Source organism: Scatophagus argus, chromosome 1, assembly GCF_020382885.2.
Source record: "Scatophagus argus isolate fScaArg1 chromosome 1, fScaArg1.pri, whole genome shotgun sequence".
Taxonomy (NCBI): Eukaryota; Metazoa; Chordata; class Actinopteri; family Scatophagidae; genus Scatophagus; species Scatophagus argus.
Window position 1 is genome coordinate 24,276,319 of NC_058493.1, and position 13,749 is coordinate 24,290,067.

A 13,749-nucleotide genomic window follows, 5' to 3' on the forward strand; every position below is an offset into this window, starting at 1 on the left:
TTGTGAAATAAAGCTCATTTCCTACTGTATTTTCACACGCTAAGAGCTGTTCTCTGCAGTGCTACAGGAGAGATGCAGTTCCTACATCGACTTAAAATGCATGGAAGGTTTCACTGACGCTGAACTTTCTGTTTGTGCTGTGTGTCCCCTGCAGGAGGAATATAGAGCAGAGGGCATCAGCTGGCACAACATTGACTACATTGACAATACAGGCTGCATTAACCTGATCAGCAAGAAGCCCACAGCGCTGTTCCACCTACTGGACGAGGAGTGCAAGTGAGTCTTTCACCACGTCTGGTCTACCTGTTTGACTGGTTCCTTACCTTGGAAACTCGTTCTTTTTTCTTGCGTGGTGTCATTCATCAAGTGTTTCTCGCAGAGTGAAGAAAAACTGGCAGGCCTACTGACAGTTCAGTGATTAAGATGCAAAACCTATAATTGCAGTGTCCCTGGTTTGACTCTCTCTCTTTCAACTCATTTCAACTCAGTCTCTTTCAACTCATTGTTTTGGCATTGTGGCACAGCACTCACATGACAGAGAGACCACTTAACCAGCAGGTGAAGAAAGATGAATATCTAGACTCTAAAGACCAAGACAGAGATAAACAGAGACACAGGGCGACTGTCATCCATCAGGTGGCCTGAAACACCTGTCCAGATGAATGCTAACGTTGCTCCACGTTTGCAGGATTTATTAATATGTTGTGTAATGTTTCTTATCAACTTGAAAAGGTGGCAGAGTGTCAGATTCGTGTCTGTCAGCTGGCTTTTTTCTTCTTATGCCCCCTAGTGGCTAAAAGTCAACAAGAGCTGCTTTAATGGTCAACACCATAACCAAATACAGCTGTGTGATTGTTGGAGTTTATAGAGATTGATGCACCTTTAAATTCATCTCAACAAACTTCTACAAGCAGATTTAACGTTGCTCCTTAATTTTGAGTTCTCAACTTACTTTCAATTTACTGTCATGAAGCTGCTGTAGCTAACAGCTGTGAATCATCTTGAAACATTTGATACCTGACACATGACAATAGCTGCACAGCTACATGGGAACATGTTGGGTCAGTCTGTGTTAAATGTCGTGTGTTTCTGCTAATGTAATCTTTACAATGTAAACAAATTACGTTTAATTAAATGTCACCGGGAATGTAAGGAGTCGAATGTAAGCTCTCTAAACTGCCAAGCAGACGTAATCTTCTCAGGTTCATGAGTGTACTGTGACTATTTTCACTAACAATATTTCTTCCTTTATTTCGCCCTCTTTTCCATTTGGACACTGAATTGAAATCCTCCTTCTTGGAAGAGTTGAAAAGCTCTGTGTTGTTTTCATAGCTCAGGTTTCACTCTGTTCCAAAACCCCTGGTGTCTCATTCTTCCCTCTTCCTGTGAGCTGTTGATTTTCTGCAGAATTGCTGTCTTTCATATTAAAGGACTCGAGGGAAATCTGAGTAAAGATCAGCTTTAGGTGATAAACTTTAGCCTGCGGCGTCAGAGGATAAAATGTCAAAACTGGTCACAGATTAGATCATGTTAACTTCCCACATTTCCAGGGCTGTTGTAGTGACTCCTGTTGAGACTGGATTAGTTAAGAAAAAGTCTTAAAAACTCTTACATTTATTGTGTTCTTTGTGGGTGATTTATCCTGCAGTATTCATACTGTGGTTGACAGATTTTAACAAATGCGTCAGTTCACAATGTGTTGCTTTGCAATGCATATTGAATACAGATGTAAAAAAACAATAGTTCTCCAAATCAAACTCTTCTGTTGTTTTTGCTTCAGTTTCCCTCAAGCCACCAACCAGACGTTGTTGGATAAGTTCAAGCGGCAGCATGAGGGGAACAGCTACATCGAGTTCCCCGCTGTCATGGAGCCCGCCTTCATTATCCGACACTATGCTGGCAAGGTCAAGTACGGTGTCAAGGTCAGTGCAATCTTCACTTCCACACCAATCATTAATTAGAAGCTTTTCTTAATTACTGTTATTGTGTTAATGTTTTGTTTGGACATTTATTTTTCATGTCTAGACCTCAGGGTCATCAGCAACTGCTCTGGCAGAAGCTAATGGGGATCCAATTAAATTATACCACTGAGTATTGTGTCCGTCCCACACACAGGATTTCAGGGAGAAGAACACTGACCACATGCGCCCGGACATCGTAGCTTTACTGAAGAGCAGCAAGAACGCCTTCATATGCGGGCTGATGGGCATCGACCCGGCGGCCACTTTCCGCTGGGCGGTACTCCGAGCCTACTTCAGGGCCCTGGTGGCTTTCAGAGAGGCTGGGAAGAGACGCACTCAGAAGAAGTCTGGTGAGCTCTCACACGAGTGGAAACTCCACTAATATGCACATTATAGCAGTGAGGTGGAGTATGTTGTATGGAGGAGGTAGATGGGGAAATTTTATCTGAGCTGAGGAAGTCATAGTCTGTGCTTCTTTTATTGTATCAAGCCAGCTACTGATGTTTAATTTACAACTTTGCACAGCTGCAAAATGTTCAGCGATATATATGTATATAAAATTAGCACCACACAGTCCTCAAAATGGGAAAGGACATTGACTTCACTGAATGTCATGTGAGCATTACAGGTACTTCTTAGTAAACTAGCAAACTTCTGAATGTAGAAAAGGGATTAATGGTTTGATTGTTCATCTCCTCGCTTTTTGTTTGAAACAGCTCGACTGAAGACGGTCTTATCTGCCCGTTCAGCCAAAACAATGCATGAAATGACAGACGTCATTTTGTTGAGCTTTCCTGTGATGCACAGTACTGTATGCTCACATGCCACGCAGTTACAGCGTTGTCCTCTCCGTTCGTGGTAGTTTGCCTTATCTCTGCCGTATTTTGTGTTTCAGTAGTCTCTGTTCTGTAGTATGCGTGCGTAGTGCTAGTAGTGCTGCCATGTTTTTACAGTAGCTTTTGCTCTTTGTCTCTCAGCTTCAGCTTTCTACGAATGCCTCTTTTTCCTTTAGATTTTACTCTGTCTGTGTAATACAGTTGTACTATGTCTGGTGGTAATCTGATGGTAATATGCAAGCAGGTGTTACCATCGGATCTTCTTTCGGCGCTGCTGTCGTAGGAATCAGACTTGCGTCCTGTTGATCCTTCCTACACATTAAGTTTTACGTGTAGACGTTGTGTGAGTTTTGATTTAGCTTATCCTTAGATGTCTTTTAGAAATTCTTCTAAATTAACCCCAAAGATAGCAACGTCACCCAAGGGAACTTTTTCTTTCTAAATTATTATGGGGCTAAATTGTAAGATAAATGGCCTTTTTAATACCCTCACCTTGTCTAAGAGGACAAGGACTGTAGAATCAAGTCGGGGAAAAACCTTTCGAAGACGTTGTGTGAAAGTACCTTTGGGCGTCGAACGCACAGAACTACAATGACCAGCATCTGTTGCTGCCACCACCTGCTGTTTTGAATGTCAGTCATCTTCTCTCCAGAAGTCTTGCACAGGTATCTCTCAGTAGACGACTGCATCTCTTGATTTCTTCTTCTTCGCTGTCTAATCTGTCATTTCTCTCTCTCTCTCTTTCCCCCCTTCTCTTTCTTTGTGTATTTTTCTCTCTTTTCTCTGTTTTCCTTTTGTTTTGCTTCTCCAAGGGCATGATGACGCTGCTCCCTGTGCAGTTTTGAAAAGTGTGGATAGTTTTAGCTTTCTGCAGCACCCTGTGCATCAGAGAAGCTTAGAGATCCTGCAGAGATGCAAAGAGGAGAAGTACAGTAAGGCTGCCAATACAACAAATAACCACCACTCCTACTTTCACGTTAGACCATGACTCGGGGAAACTGCAGGGACGAGGCTGACCAACATCACTGACTTTACTGTACATCCAAAGTCGAGCCAACATGAGATCAAAATCATGAGGATATCCAAACTTAGAGACATAGTGTCACAAAGTTTGTTTATTTTCTGCTTTGTGATTTGATTTGCGACTTTCACTTCTATCATTAGACTAGATGCTTGTTGGTCTCCACTCCCTCTGTCTCCCTCTTCCCCCTCCCTTGTGCACCTGCATGCAGTTGTTCTTCGTCTCGTCTCGCACGGTGTTCACTAGCATGCTTGAGCCATCCTGTCACTAATACTGTGCAGGTAAAAAGCTAGCAGTGAAATGCATGGTTGTGTTGCTATATTTGGTGGTGGGGGTGCGGGGACAACAACACAGTAACATCTGTAGGTGTCTATTGCTTCCTTTTGTCAGTAATAGCACACAGCTACACTTTCATACCCAGTCCTGTGGGGGCATAGTTGCTTGTCCAGCACAGCACTCGTCTGCTCACTGTCTGTAATACCACATACGCTGGTGATGGAGGATCGTGGGGGTATATGACACAGATGTTTATATTGTGATCACTAACTTGCTCTCAGGCAGCTTCACGTGTGGTGTGGGACACACAGCCGACTTCACACACTTCTCTCAAAGGTCACTTTTCCTCTGCAAACATTTCACACTCCAATGTCTTTGTGTCTTTTTGTTTTGTGCCACCCTACAGCTCCGGAAGACAATGAAAATGTTGTGCAAAGTGATGAAAACGGTATACTGTTAAGTCACCTGACGACAAGCTTCTTAGATTGCTTTTTAAGTCCGCTAACACACACACACACACACACACACTGCAGGCTCCTCTGATTCTTCATAGCTGTGACCTGCTGCAGGTTCAGAGGAAATGCTGTTACACTGTTGTAATGTAACAGAGCAGCTTTAACTAAACCCGTTCTGCTGAGAGTTTAACTTGAATTCGCTCTAGTTTGACCCAAATGTCTGCTTGTTGTCTTACTTCTTTAGATAATTGATTATGGGACAAAATGTGTTTTGAAAACTGATATTTTGAATCACTAAGCAAACCTGTAGTCCAAGACCAAACTAAATAACTCTTCAGTATGGTCTTCGCCACAGTTCACACTAACGAGAATAGCTCGCTATTAACCTCACAGATCTTTGTTTCAGTATTAAATTACCAGCAGTAAATAACATTTCCAATCAAAAGGCGCATAACACTCACTGCAATAACACTGGAGTGTCACATGGTGTCAGAAGCGTGTGGGTTATTTTCGCTTGGGAAGGCTGTGTTCGTCTTTATGTCTGTTTTGTGTGTACGTGTGTGTTTGTTGTGTTCTTTCACGTGATGCCAACGTGTCTGTTCGTGATCAGGTGTGAGCAGAAAGAGTCCACGGACACCACTGTCAGACCTTCAGGGAAGCAACACCATCATTGAGAAATCATCACGGTAAGAGTGTGTGTTTTATTTATTTTTTTTTTGTAATGTGCTTTTTTTTTAAAAAGCTTCCAATGAGGTCAAGTTTTTACGAGAGTGACATACCTGGAAAAAAAACAAATTACCTCTATACATTACTTAAATGTGCCAACAGACGCACAATCCAAAGCCAAGCCTTCCTAATGACTGCGTTCATAAAACACCACAGACGTGCAGGACACACACGTGCACACCTGCATGCTAAAACATGACAACAAAATACTCAGAAGATACCATTCAGTTACCAAGAGTGGAAATTTAACACTATAAGCTTTGTTAGGGTGGCATTTATTGTTGTAGTATTATATTAGCTCAGGCTATGATGCCCAATTGGTTTTATTATTTTATATACATAGTTATCTCCATACTATTTTTCTGTGTTTTTCTTTCCTTATCTTCTTAGGATCATTTAACAAAAAAAGAAAAACAAAAAGACCTGAAAAAAGATGATATTAGACAAAAAATACAGTGTGACAGGTTTTTTTAACCATAGAACACTAACGTCGGGTGATTTTCACCCACACAATTTTGAAGTGATCGAATTTTACAACCAAATGAAGGGATGTGTTGATACTTTCGACCAAATGTGTGCTCAGTACAGCTGTGAAAGAAAAACCAAGAGGTGGCCACTGTGTGTCCCATATGGCATGATGAACGCTGGTGTGATAAACTGTATTTTATCCGAGATATTATATCGGGTAAAATATACCCAACGTTAGTGATGGTGTTACTAATTTTAACAGTAGTGTTCTAGGGTTAAGCTCATCTTTTCATATTTACATGGCTTATTGCCGCAGATTTGGTGATCAGGACCGTGTAGAATGTACTTCTTGTTTTTGCATTTTATGTTTTTGTTAGTGAGGCGACCGTAAAAAAGCAGAAATGACTGAAGCTGTGGATGTTGTGCCTCATTGTCGGAGTCCTCGTTCCTAAATCTGCCCTTAGTATTCAGTCTTACATGCATACAGCAAAGAGGAACGGGTCATTGTCAATAAGCCTCGTAGTAACTGTCTTGCAGATTTTCTCTCACACTTTACAGAGTATATTTTTTGACCACCATGCAGCGATTTTGGCCCTGAGACATACAAGGCATTCCTTTAAAATAATGAGTGAAGACTGTGCTGTGACCCCGAACATTGCTCTCATACCACCCCACTGAGACCTCGGTCCAGCACCTCCTCTAATTAGCTGTGGACCGTGAGATTAGCAGCCCGCGACCACGACTGATAGCGCGGAGCTTCTCGCACAAGATGGCTTTTGTTACACAGGAGCTCAGTCTGGGGCTGTTAAAATATCCCCCATTGATGTGATTTGCAGCCTCTGGCCTCCCTCTCTGTTTATTTCTCTCACTCACAAACTCATGCATGCTCATCCTCTACATACCGGGAGAGCACCAAAACTCTGTGCAGCTGCTTCCTCTGTGATGTAAAGTCAGAGCTATGCATTGGAGAGGAGTGCCTGGGGAGCGATAAATATTCAGTCCCTGCAGGGTGCATGTCTGCTGGGCAGAGCGGCGGACACTGCCGTGCTTTATGGGACTCTCAGAGTGACTATGGACACTATAAAGGCCATATTGTATTAATGCCTTTTACTGAGATAGATGAGCAACTAGGGAGAGTAGTAACCCAGAAATGAATATAAATCCAAAGACTTTGATTTACGCTTTACGCATGGAGCCTTGTAGATCTTCTGTGGTAATTTGTACTGGTGAATGTATTGCAGGCTGGTAGTACAAATCATGTGTATCTGGACTACTCCTCTGGGACTGTGTATCCTGAGAGAAAAGCATCCTCTAAGTCTCTTTTGTGGCCTCTAATAGAGCGAATAACCACTTACACTTTGTTCCTGTCACCTGCCTGCTTCCACAATGTGTTTGAAATTCAACGTGCAGTATTTTGAGGTTTGACTGAAAAGGAAAATATTTTTTTCAAATCAGAATCAGTTTGTATGGTTAGGATCACAGGAAACTTAACTCCATTTCCCAGTGGTTTTCAATGTGCTTTTAGCTAAATGCTAATGTCAGAATGCTAATGCTCACACATATAATGCTAATGCACTTACGTTAGCAGGTAAAAAATTTTCCATGTTAACCTCCTTAGACCTGTGTGTTAGCATGCTAACATTTGCTAATTACCACTAAGACAGTACAACTGAGGCTGATGAGAATGATTAGGTTGTCAGATGTTTGGTCATAAACCCGTTTTTGACCTGATGGTGGTGCTAGATAAAAAGTCAGGGAATCACAGAAGTCAGTAGGATTCATCCTCCGGGCACCATGAATGTCAGAAAATCCATCCCGTATTTGTTGTGACATTTCAGTCTGAACCAAAGTGTGGTGGAGCCATTTCCAGTGACACGCTGCTAATGTGGCTAAAAACAGTCCTGAGAGAAAATAATTCTGGGCACTTTTAAATCTGCAGAAGTGTTTGGTGCTTCTTCTCCACAGGAGAAGCTGAGCACAGTGAGCACAGCGGGATGCCTGTGGATTATTTCTTAATGACAACACTGAAGCTCCAAAATCTCCAGTAGCAAAGGCTCAACCTTCTCACGTGCTGCTCTTTATTTGTGTTGACTTTTATTTTTATTAGCCACTAAAAACCTCCCTGCATGATTCAGCCTCCTGCTAATCGCACAGTATGACACATCTTGCTTCTTGAGCCTGTCCGTCAAAAAGAGCGGCTTGTAAACTCACGATCTTGTAAACTGAAGTTCTTATAAACCGGTAAACGATGACACAGGAAACAACATAATGTGCTCCGCTTGGTTTGAAGAGCAGAATCAGTGTTAAATTCCACAGTGATGCTTTGACTCTGAACACTGATGATTTCTTCTTTTCTCTCTCTCTCTCTATGTGGCTTTTTCTCCTCTCTTGTCCTCTTCTCTGGACTAAAATAGTTCACAATGGTTAATGGTTTCAACCATGACCCGACCGCCTGTGTTTATGTTTACGTTCCGGGCACGTGGTTAGGTTTCACCTTGAGGCCTGAGGTTTAAGCCTTTTGAGGCTTCAGTAAGCTGTGTCGAATTCTGCGTGAGATGGATTCCACTGCCGGTGATTTTCTTCTGGGGAAAAATGTCAAATACAAAATATAAGTACAAGGCAGTTTTTTTTAAATGTAGTTTAAAATTATACACAGGTCACACTTACACTAAATTAAGCTACAGCAGATCTATCCAGCGTATTCATCCTGCACCTTGTAATGTAAAAGTCTGACTCGACTGACGTGAGCATAAAGTATAAAGTTTGGATTTTTTTCATAAATAAATGTTTGTTCTGTTATCTCTGAAGCGGCTCTCCGGGTCTCGGCTGGAATGGGCGCGTGGGTCGGCAGAGCCGCGTATCGTCCGGCAACACCACCACAGAGGAAGACGGCATCTTTGTCAACTCTGCCAGCAGCAAACTCCTCGAGAGAGCCCACGACATCCTCATGTCAGTAACGAGACGCAGCCGCAGTCACCATAAAACTCCTCTTTAACACTGATTTAGACATCACACAGGACTCACATCATTGCAGTATTTCTTCTGATTTGCAGGGTTTTCTTTCTGATTGTAAAGTACAAAACTGTTGCCAGCATAATTCTATTTCACTGTTTTACTTCTTTTGGTCGGCGGTGTGGCCCAGAGGCCTGGAGACATCCGTAAAACTAAAAGAAAGTTCAAACTCAGTGTCAGCGAACATCTGCCCTGCTTAAGTGTCCTTCAGCGATCACCACATTCCTCCCAGCTCCAAGAGTGCTGTTATGTAGCTGACACTCACCTCTCACCTCCCTGTGCAGCCAAACAAGTGAAAAGAGAATTTCCCTACAGGGATGAATAAAGTTTTAACTTTTTTGACAGGAATACGACCCTCTTGCGAAGCATTCAGTCAATGCGGTTTTGTTGCTTAAAATAGCTGGATTAACTTTTCTGTTTTTCTAAACAGGAGGAACAAAAACTACAAGTCAAAGCCGGTTCTTCCGAAGGTATAATGCAGTACATGTTTAATTTGTCTGAACAGAAGGCAAAGCTTTGAATGTAGTGCTGTGTTATGATCATTACCGACTGTGACTGTGATTCACACCTGCAGCATTTACTGAACGTCAAGTCACTGAAGTACCTCAGCAACCTGACTCTTCCCGACCGTATCACCAAATCCTTGCTGCATCTCCACAAGAAGAAGAAACCACCCAGTATCAGCGCACAGTTCCAGGTCTCACACACACACACACACACACACACAAACTGCTTCACCAGTCAGTGCTCGCTGTAAAAATAACAGAGCTGGCCTGAGGAATCTCCCTCCAGCTGTGAAAATTATAAAAACAAGGTGTGTCCTTTACGTCTCTCTGTTATCCTGCCTGCCCACGGCCTCCGCTGTCCACTGCCTTATCCCTGTACTTGTCCATAATATGTGTGTGAAGTCTATTACGTAGCTCACACACCCACCGGACAGTCTTAACAAGTGTGATATCATGTCTGGGAATTTAAGCAAAAAAAAAAACAAAAAAGAATTAATGTCTCATAAAAAATGCTTTTGATTTGGTGAGAAAGTAGAAAGTTTGCCTTTTCCTCACTAATGTCCAGCTACTCTGAGATGAGACCGTGAAAACAGGAGGAAAAACATGAGCTTATCCCTGCCATTTGACCTGCTGAAAACAAAGGGGAAAACTGTGAAATGTGATCTCCTCTTTGTTGCAGCAGTTGTTGGCGGACAGCTTTTCCTCTTACAAGTCTCAAAAATGAGATGAATGAGGCTGACAACTACCCTTAACATTCAGAATAATCTGGTTATCTCCATTAGCCGCTCATTGGCAGCCGCTAACACGCCAGCTCGGAAAGACTTTTAACCAACCAAAATCTGCTGTTTTCTCCCTCATTTCTTTGAAAAGTGAACTCTGCACTCCGGCTGTTGGAGGTACAGATGAGTGCTGAGGCCCCTCTGGCAGGCGGTCCTGGCCCCAGTGTGTGTGTGTGTGTGTGTGTGTGTGTGTGTGTGTGTGTGTGGATGACATCACTTCCCACATCCTGTGCTGCGTTGATTGCTTTAATCTCCCATCGGGGTTGGGGGGGGGACTGAATTCCTCCTGACACCGAATTATCACACACACATGCTGACACACATGTGCATATGTTTACACACATAATAATGGCACTTGAAAATTCATTTTGTTTTTTGCAGACATGTTGCTCGTATTTTTGAGCCCCAGGCAGTGACTTTAATCTCACAGCAAAGAGTTAGGGTCCTGCATGTCTGATGGAGCCACCTGACTGTGTCTGCTGCCTGTCAGGCGGCTGTGAGGGAACACCAGCGCGTGTCTCTCTGTGTGCCTTTATATTCCGGCTTCGTGTTGAATTTGTTCCCTTGTTTCTGTGTCTCCTTCTCTAGGCCTCTCTCAATAAGCTAATGGAGACTCTGGGTCAGTCTGAGCCTTATTTTGTCAAGTGCATCCGTTCCAATGCTGAGAAGGTACCGTGTGCTCGCTCCAGACTTGGACTGTTTTGGTTTAGTTTTCAAAGCATTTTTCATTTCCTTTGAACTTTTCTAAAGCTGTTTATCATTTCCCCCTCTTCTCTCTGTAACCCCTGCTGCCTGTCGCTTCTCCTCTGTCTGTCATTCTCCTCGACCCTCCTCGATTATCGTTTTTTTCTGTCCTCCCCTCTGGCTCTTCTCCTTCTCAGCTGCCCTTAAGGTTCAATGATAACCTGGTGCTGAGGCAGCTGCGTTACACGGGTATGCTGGAGACTGTGCGCATCCGCCAGTCGGGCTACAACATCAAGTACAGCTTCAAGGTAACAGACACACGTCTCGCACCCAGTGGATACGTTTTAGCTGATATTCCCTTAGTAAACAAATAAGATAAATAAATACAGCACACACATTAAGCTTTTTCACAAGAATTTTGCTAATCAGTTGTGGAAGGTAAGCGCGTAGGAAATATTGCTTTACGTTAATTTGAAAGTTATACTGAGTTTAAGCATTTGCAGATTAAGATTCTGCTCAGCAAAGTTATGTCTTAAAGATTGTTACAGTTTTAAAACTTTTCATAATGTTTGCTGATGACACTCTGCGCTCTTACTTTCAATCCAGTAAGATTATAATATAGTATTGTACTTTTATTTAAGTATCTGAATATTTCTTGCAACAGTTGTGGTCTATCATTTATAATGAATCCTGTAAAATTATGAAAGGAACAGTGCAGAATCACAGCAGCTGACGGAAAAATATCTGGACTTCGATCTGCATCAAAAATACTGGATTCTCCACCTCCTGTAATTAAACCTCCTCCATGCTTGGTAAATATTGAAAATTGTAGTTATTTTTAAGACATAATAAACCTCCTCCAGAGCCACAGAAGACATCGCACAACAGTCATCACAGGCTGAGGAGAACTAACCATAACGTGATCTCTGACCTTTGTGTGTAAAATTGGTGTCATTCTCCTTTAAATGGTGTCAGTTGTCCTGAGAGTTGCTACAGACCCACTTCATCCACTATTTTTGATCTTTTCCTGGAAATGCCAGGTATCACATTATCCAGGAAGCAAATGCTCGATGGCGGATCACATTAGCCCTGACGCACCACCACTCTCCACACTGCTCACTTCCCAAAACTTAAACCGTGCTCAGGTTTCAGTGGGTTTAGGCGCCAGTGATCGCAGATGTGTGTTGTATCAGGAGGGAATTATGTGGGACGCTGGGTGGCAGCCATCTTAACCACACTGGCTCTCATGAGAATGATGTCACGGCTGTGAGAAACGCTGCATGACTAATAAAGCAGATTGTGTTTTATGCTGATTGAAAATGAGACTTTGGACAGAAAACCTTGGGGAGCGGCTCACTCCCACTCCAGTTGTGTCTTACGTTAGTTTCCAGTTTGTGGTTTTGAATGTTTGTTCATGCCAGTCGAGATTTTAGCCAAAGGTGACGTCACCGTGCAAGTCACTTCACAAAATTATCGACTTATTTTCCCATAAAACCATAGTGTATCTACTGTAGCTGTGAGGATATTTTAGGTTTTCTTTGTCGTTCTTCTGAGATCTTGAGTGCTAAGACTCCTGCTGCCTCACAAATTCAATTGATCAATCATTTCAGAGTCATTTGGACAGCAGTGACGCTGATCAAAAACTCAGGATAAGCCGCAGACATCACTTTGGACAATTAAAGTATTTTTCAACTTAACCAGAAAGTTTCAGAGGTGAAAAGTAATAGTACATTTACTTACTGTGTGTGCAACCATGTGTGAACCAATTTTGTTAAATAGATGTTTCGCAAATTATGTGACAGCTATAATTGCTGATAAATATTTTCCATAAAACACCCTGTGATAATCTTAAAAATACAAAGTATTGTTAAAAACCACCACAGTTTGTGTCCGTGTCCAGTTGGGCCTCCTTGTCATGTCTGTGAGTTGTTTTCAGCTCCACCATCGAGATTTTTACTCTTCACACTTCTCATACTGTTTAATTTACTGTTTGATGACAAAAATCATCCAACATTTCACAAAAACTGAAGAAGTAAAAAATGTATGTGTATATACATATATATAGATATATATGAATTTGTATAGTAGAATTTTGTTTTTGCTTCTCTTCAATCATCTCACGGCCCCTCAGATTTTTCTTGCGACACTTTGAGAGGCCGGACATCTTGGTTTGGGCCAACTGGACAAAATTACCCAACTGCATGTAAAGTAGCTATCAGTCACAAAGCCATTTTTACTACTATACATATTTTTACTTTTACTTTACTTTTAATATTTAAAGTATATTTTGTTGATTTCTTTTACTATACATATACTGCAATAGGATTTTGAGTGAGTAATTCTACATCGTTGTACTAAACAAATATTAAAACGATATTATACTGTACATTATTAGGCCGACCTTTCAAACTCTCCGTAACTGACTGTAAAACTCATAAGTCTGTAGCTGTGTGGATGAGCTCGCTCAGATGGTTTCAGTGTCAGGCTTCGTCATTGAACAGAAATTCCTCCAAACATAGTTAGTGCTGCAGTCAGCACTAATGAGAAATATCTTGGGGATGATGGTATCACTTTGAAGGACTCTGCTGTTTCCCGGCTCTTCAGGACAGAGCCTCTCCATTGTCCTCGAGTCTCCGAAACACTCCCCATGCCTGTAATTGTATAAACACAGCATCTGTTTCCCCATCCACCCCCTACAGCTCACGGTGCAGAGTGTATTGAATTCAGACAATCGGCCTCAGTTTGAAGAGTGGGAGCTCAGCATATTTATACCGTGATGTTTGAACCCCTGCAAATATGGACTGCATGGACTTTTACCTGAAACCACATGTGCCTTGACAGTTTGTTTCTGCCCAAGAGATGCTACAGGAGGCCATTCAAGGCCGCTGTGTTTACATCCCTGCCCAGTTCATCCTGTGCTGATATGAGTGTCAGGAAAACTGATGGCCTTAGCAGAAAGTAAACCTTTTGGTTGGAACATAAAATCCTGAACAGTTAAACTTATTTCTCATTAAGACATCTTCTT

General features: G+C 42.2%; 1 protein-coding gene across 14 annotated transcripts in view; it reads left to right on the top strand.

Moving 5' to 3' along the window:
• Window positions 1–13,749, top strand: part of myo9aa (myosin IXAa) — a 92,117-nt gene that overhangs the window by 64,214 nt on the left and 14,154 nt on the right. For 8 of the 14 annotated variants that reach the window (XM_046393647.1, XM_046393682.1, XM_046393673.1 and 5 more), the window contains 11 exons: window positions 155–276; window positions 1,781–1,922; window positions 2,116–2,311; window positions 3,610–3,729; window positions 4,501–4,542; window positions 5,160–5,235; window positions 8,552–8,692; window positions 9,186–9,225; window positions 9,330–9,452; window positions 10,629–10,709; window positions 10,922–11,032. In XM_046393647.1, coding sequence (XP_046249603.1) covers window positions 155–276; window positions 1,781–1,922; window positions 2,116–2,311; window positions 3,610–3,729; window positions 4,501–4,542; window positions 5,160–5,235; window positions 8,552–8,692; window positions 9,186–9,225; window positions 9,330–9,452; window positions 10,629–10,709; window positions 10,922–11,032 — 1,194 coding nt within the window. The remainder of the gene's footprint in view (window positions 1–154; window positions 277–1,780; window positions 1,923–2,115; window positions 2,312–3,609; window positions 3,730–4,500; window positions 4,543–5,159; window positions 5,236–8,551; window positions 8,693–9,185; window positions 9,226–9,329; window positions 9,453–10,628; window positions 10,710–10,921; window positions 11,033–13,749) is intronic. The other 6 variants (XM_046393767.1, XM_046393720.1, XM_046393758.1 and 3 more) reach the window with 2 other exon arrangements.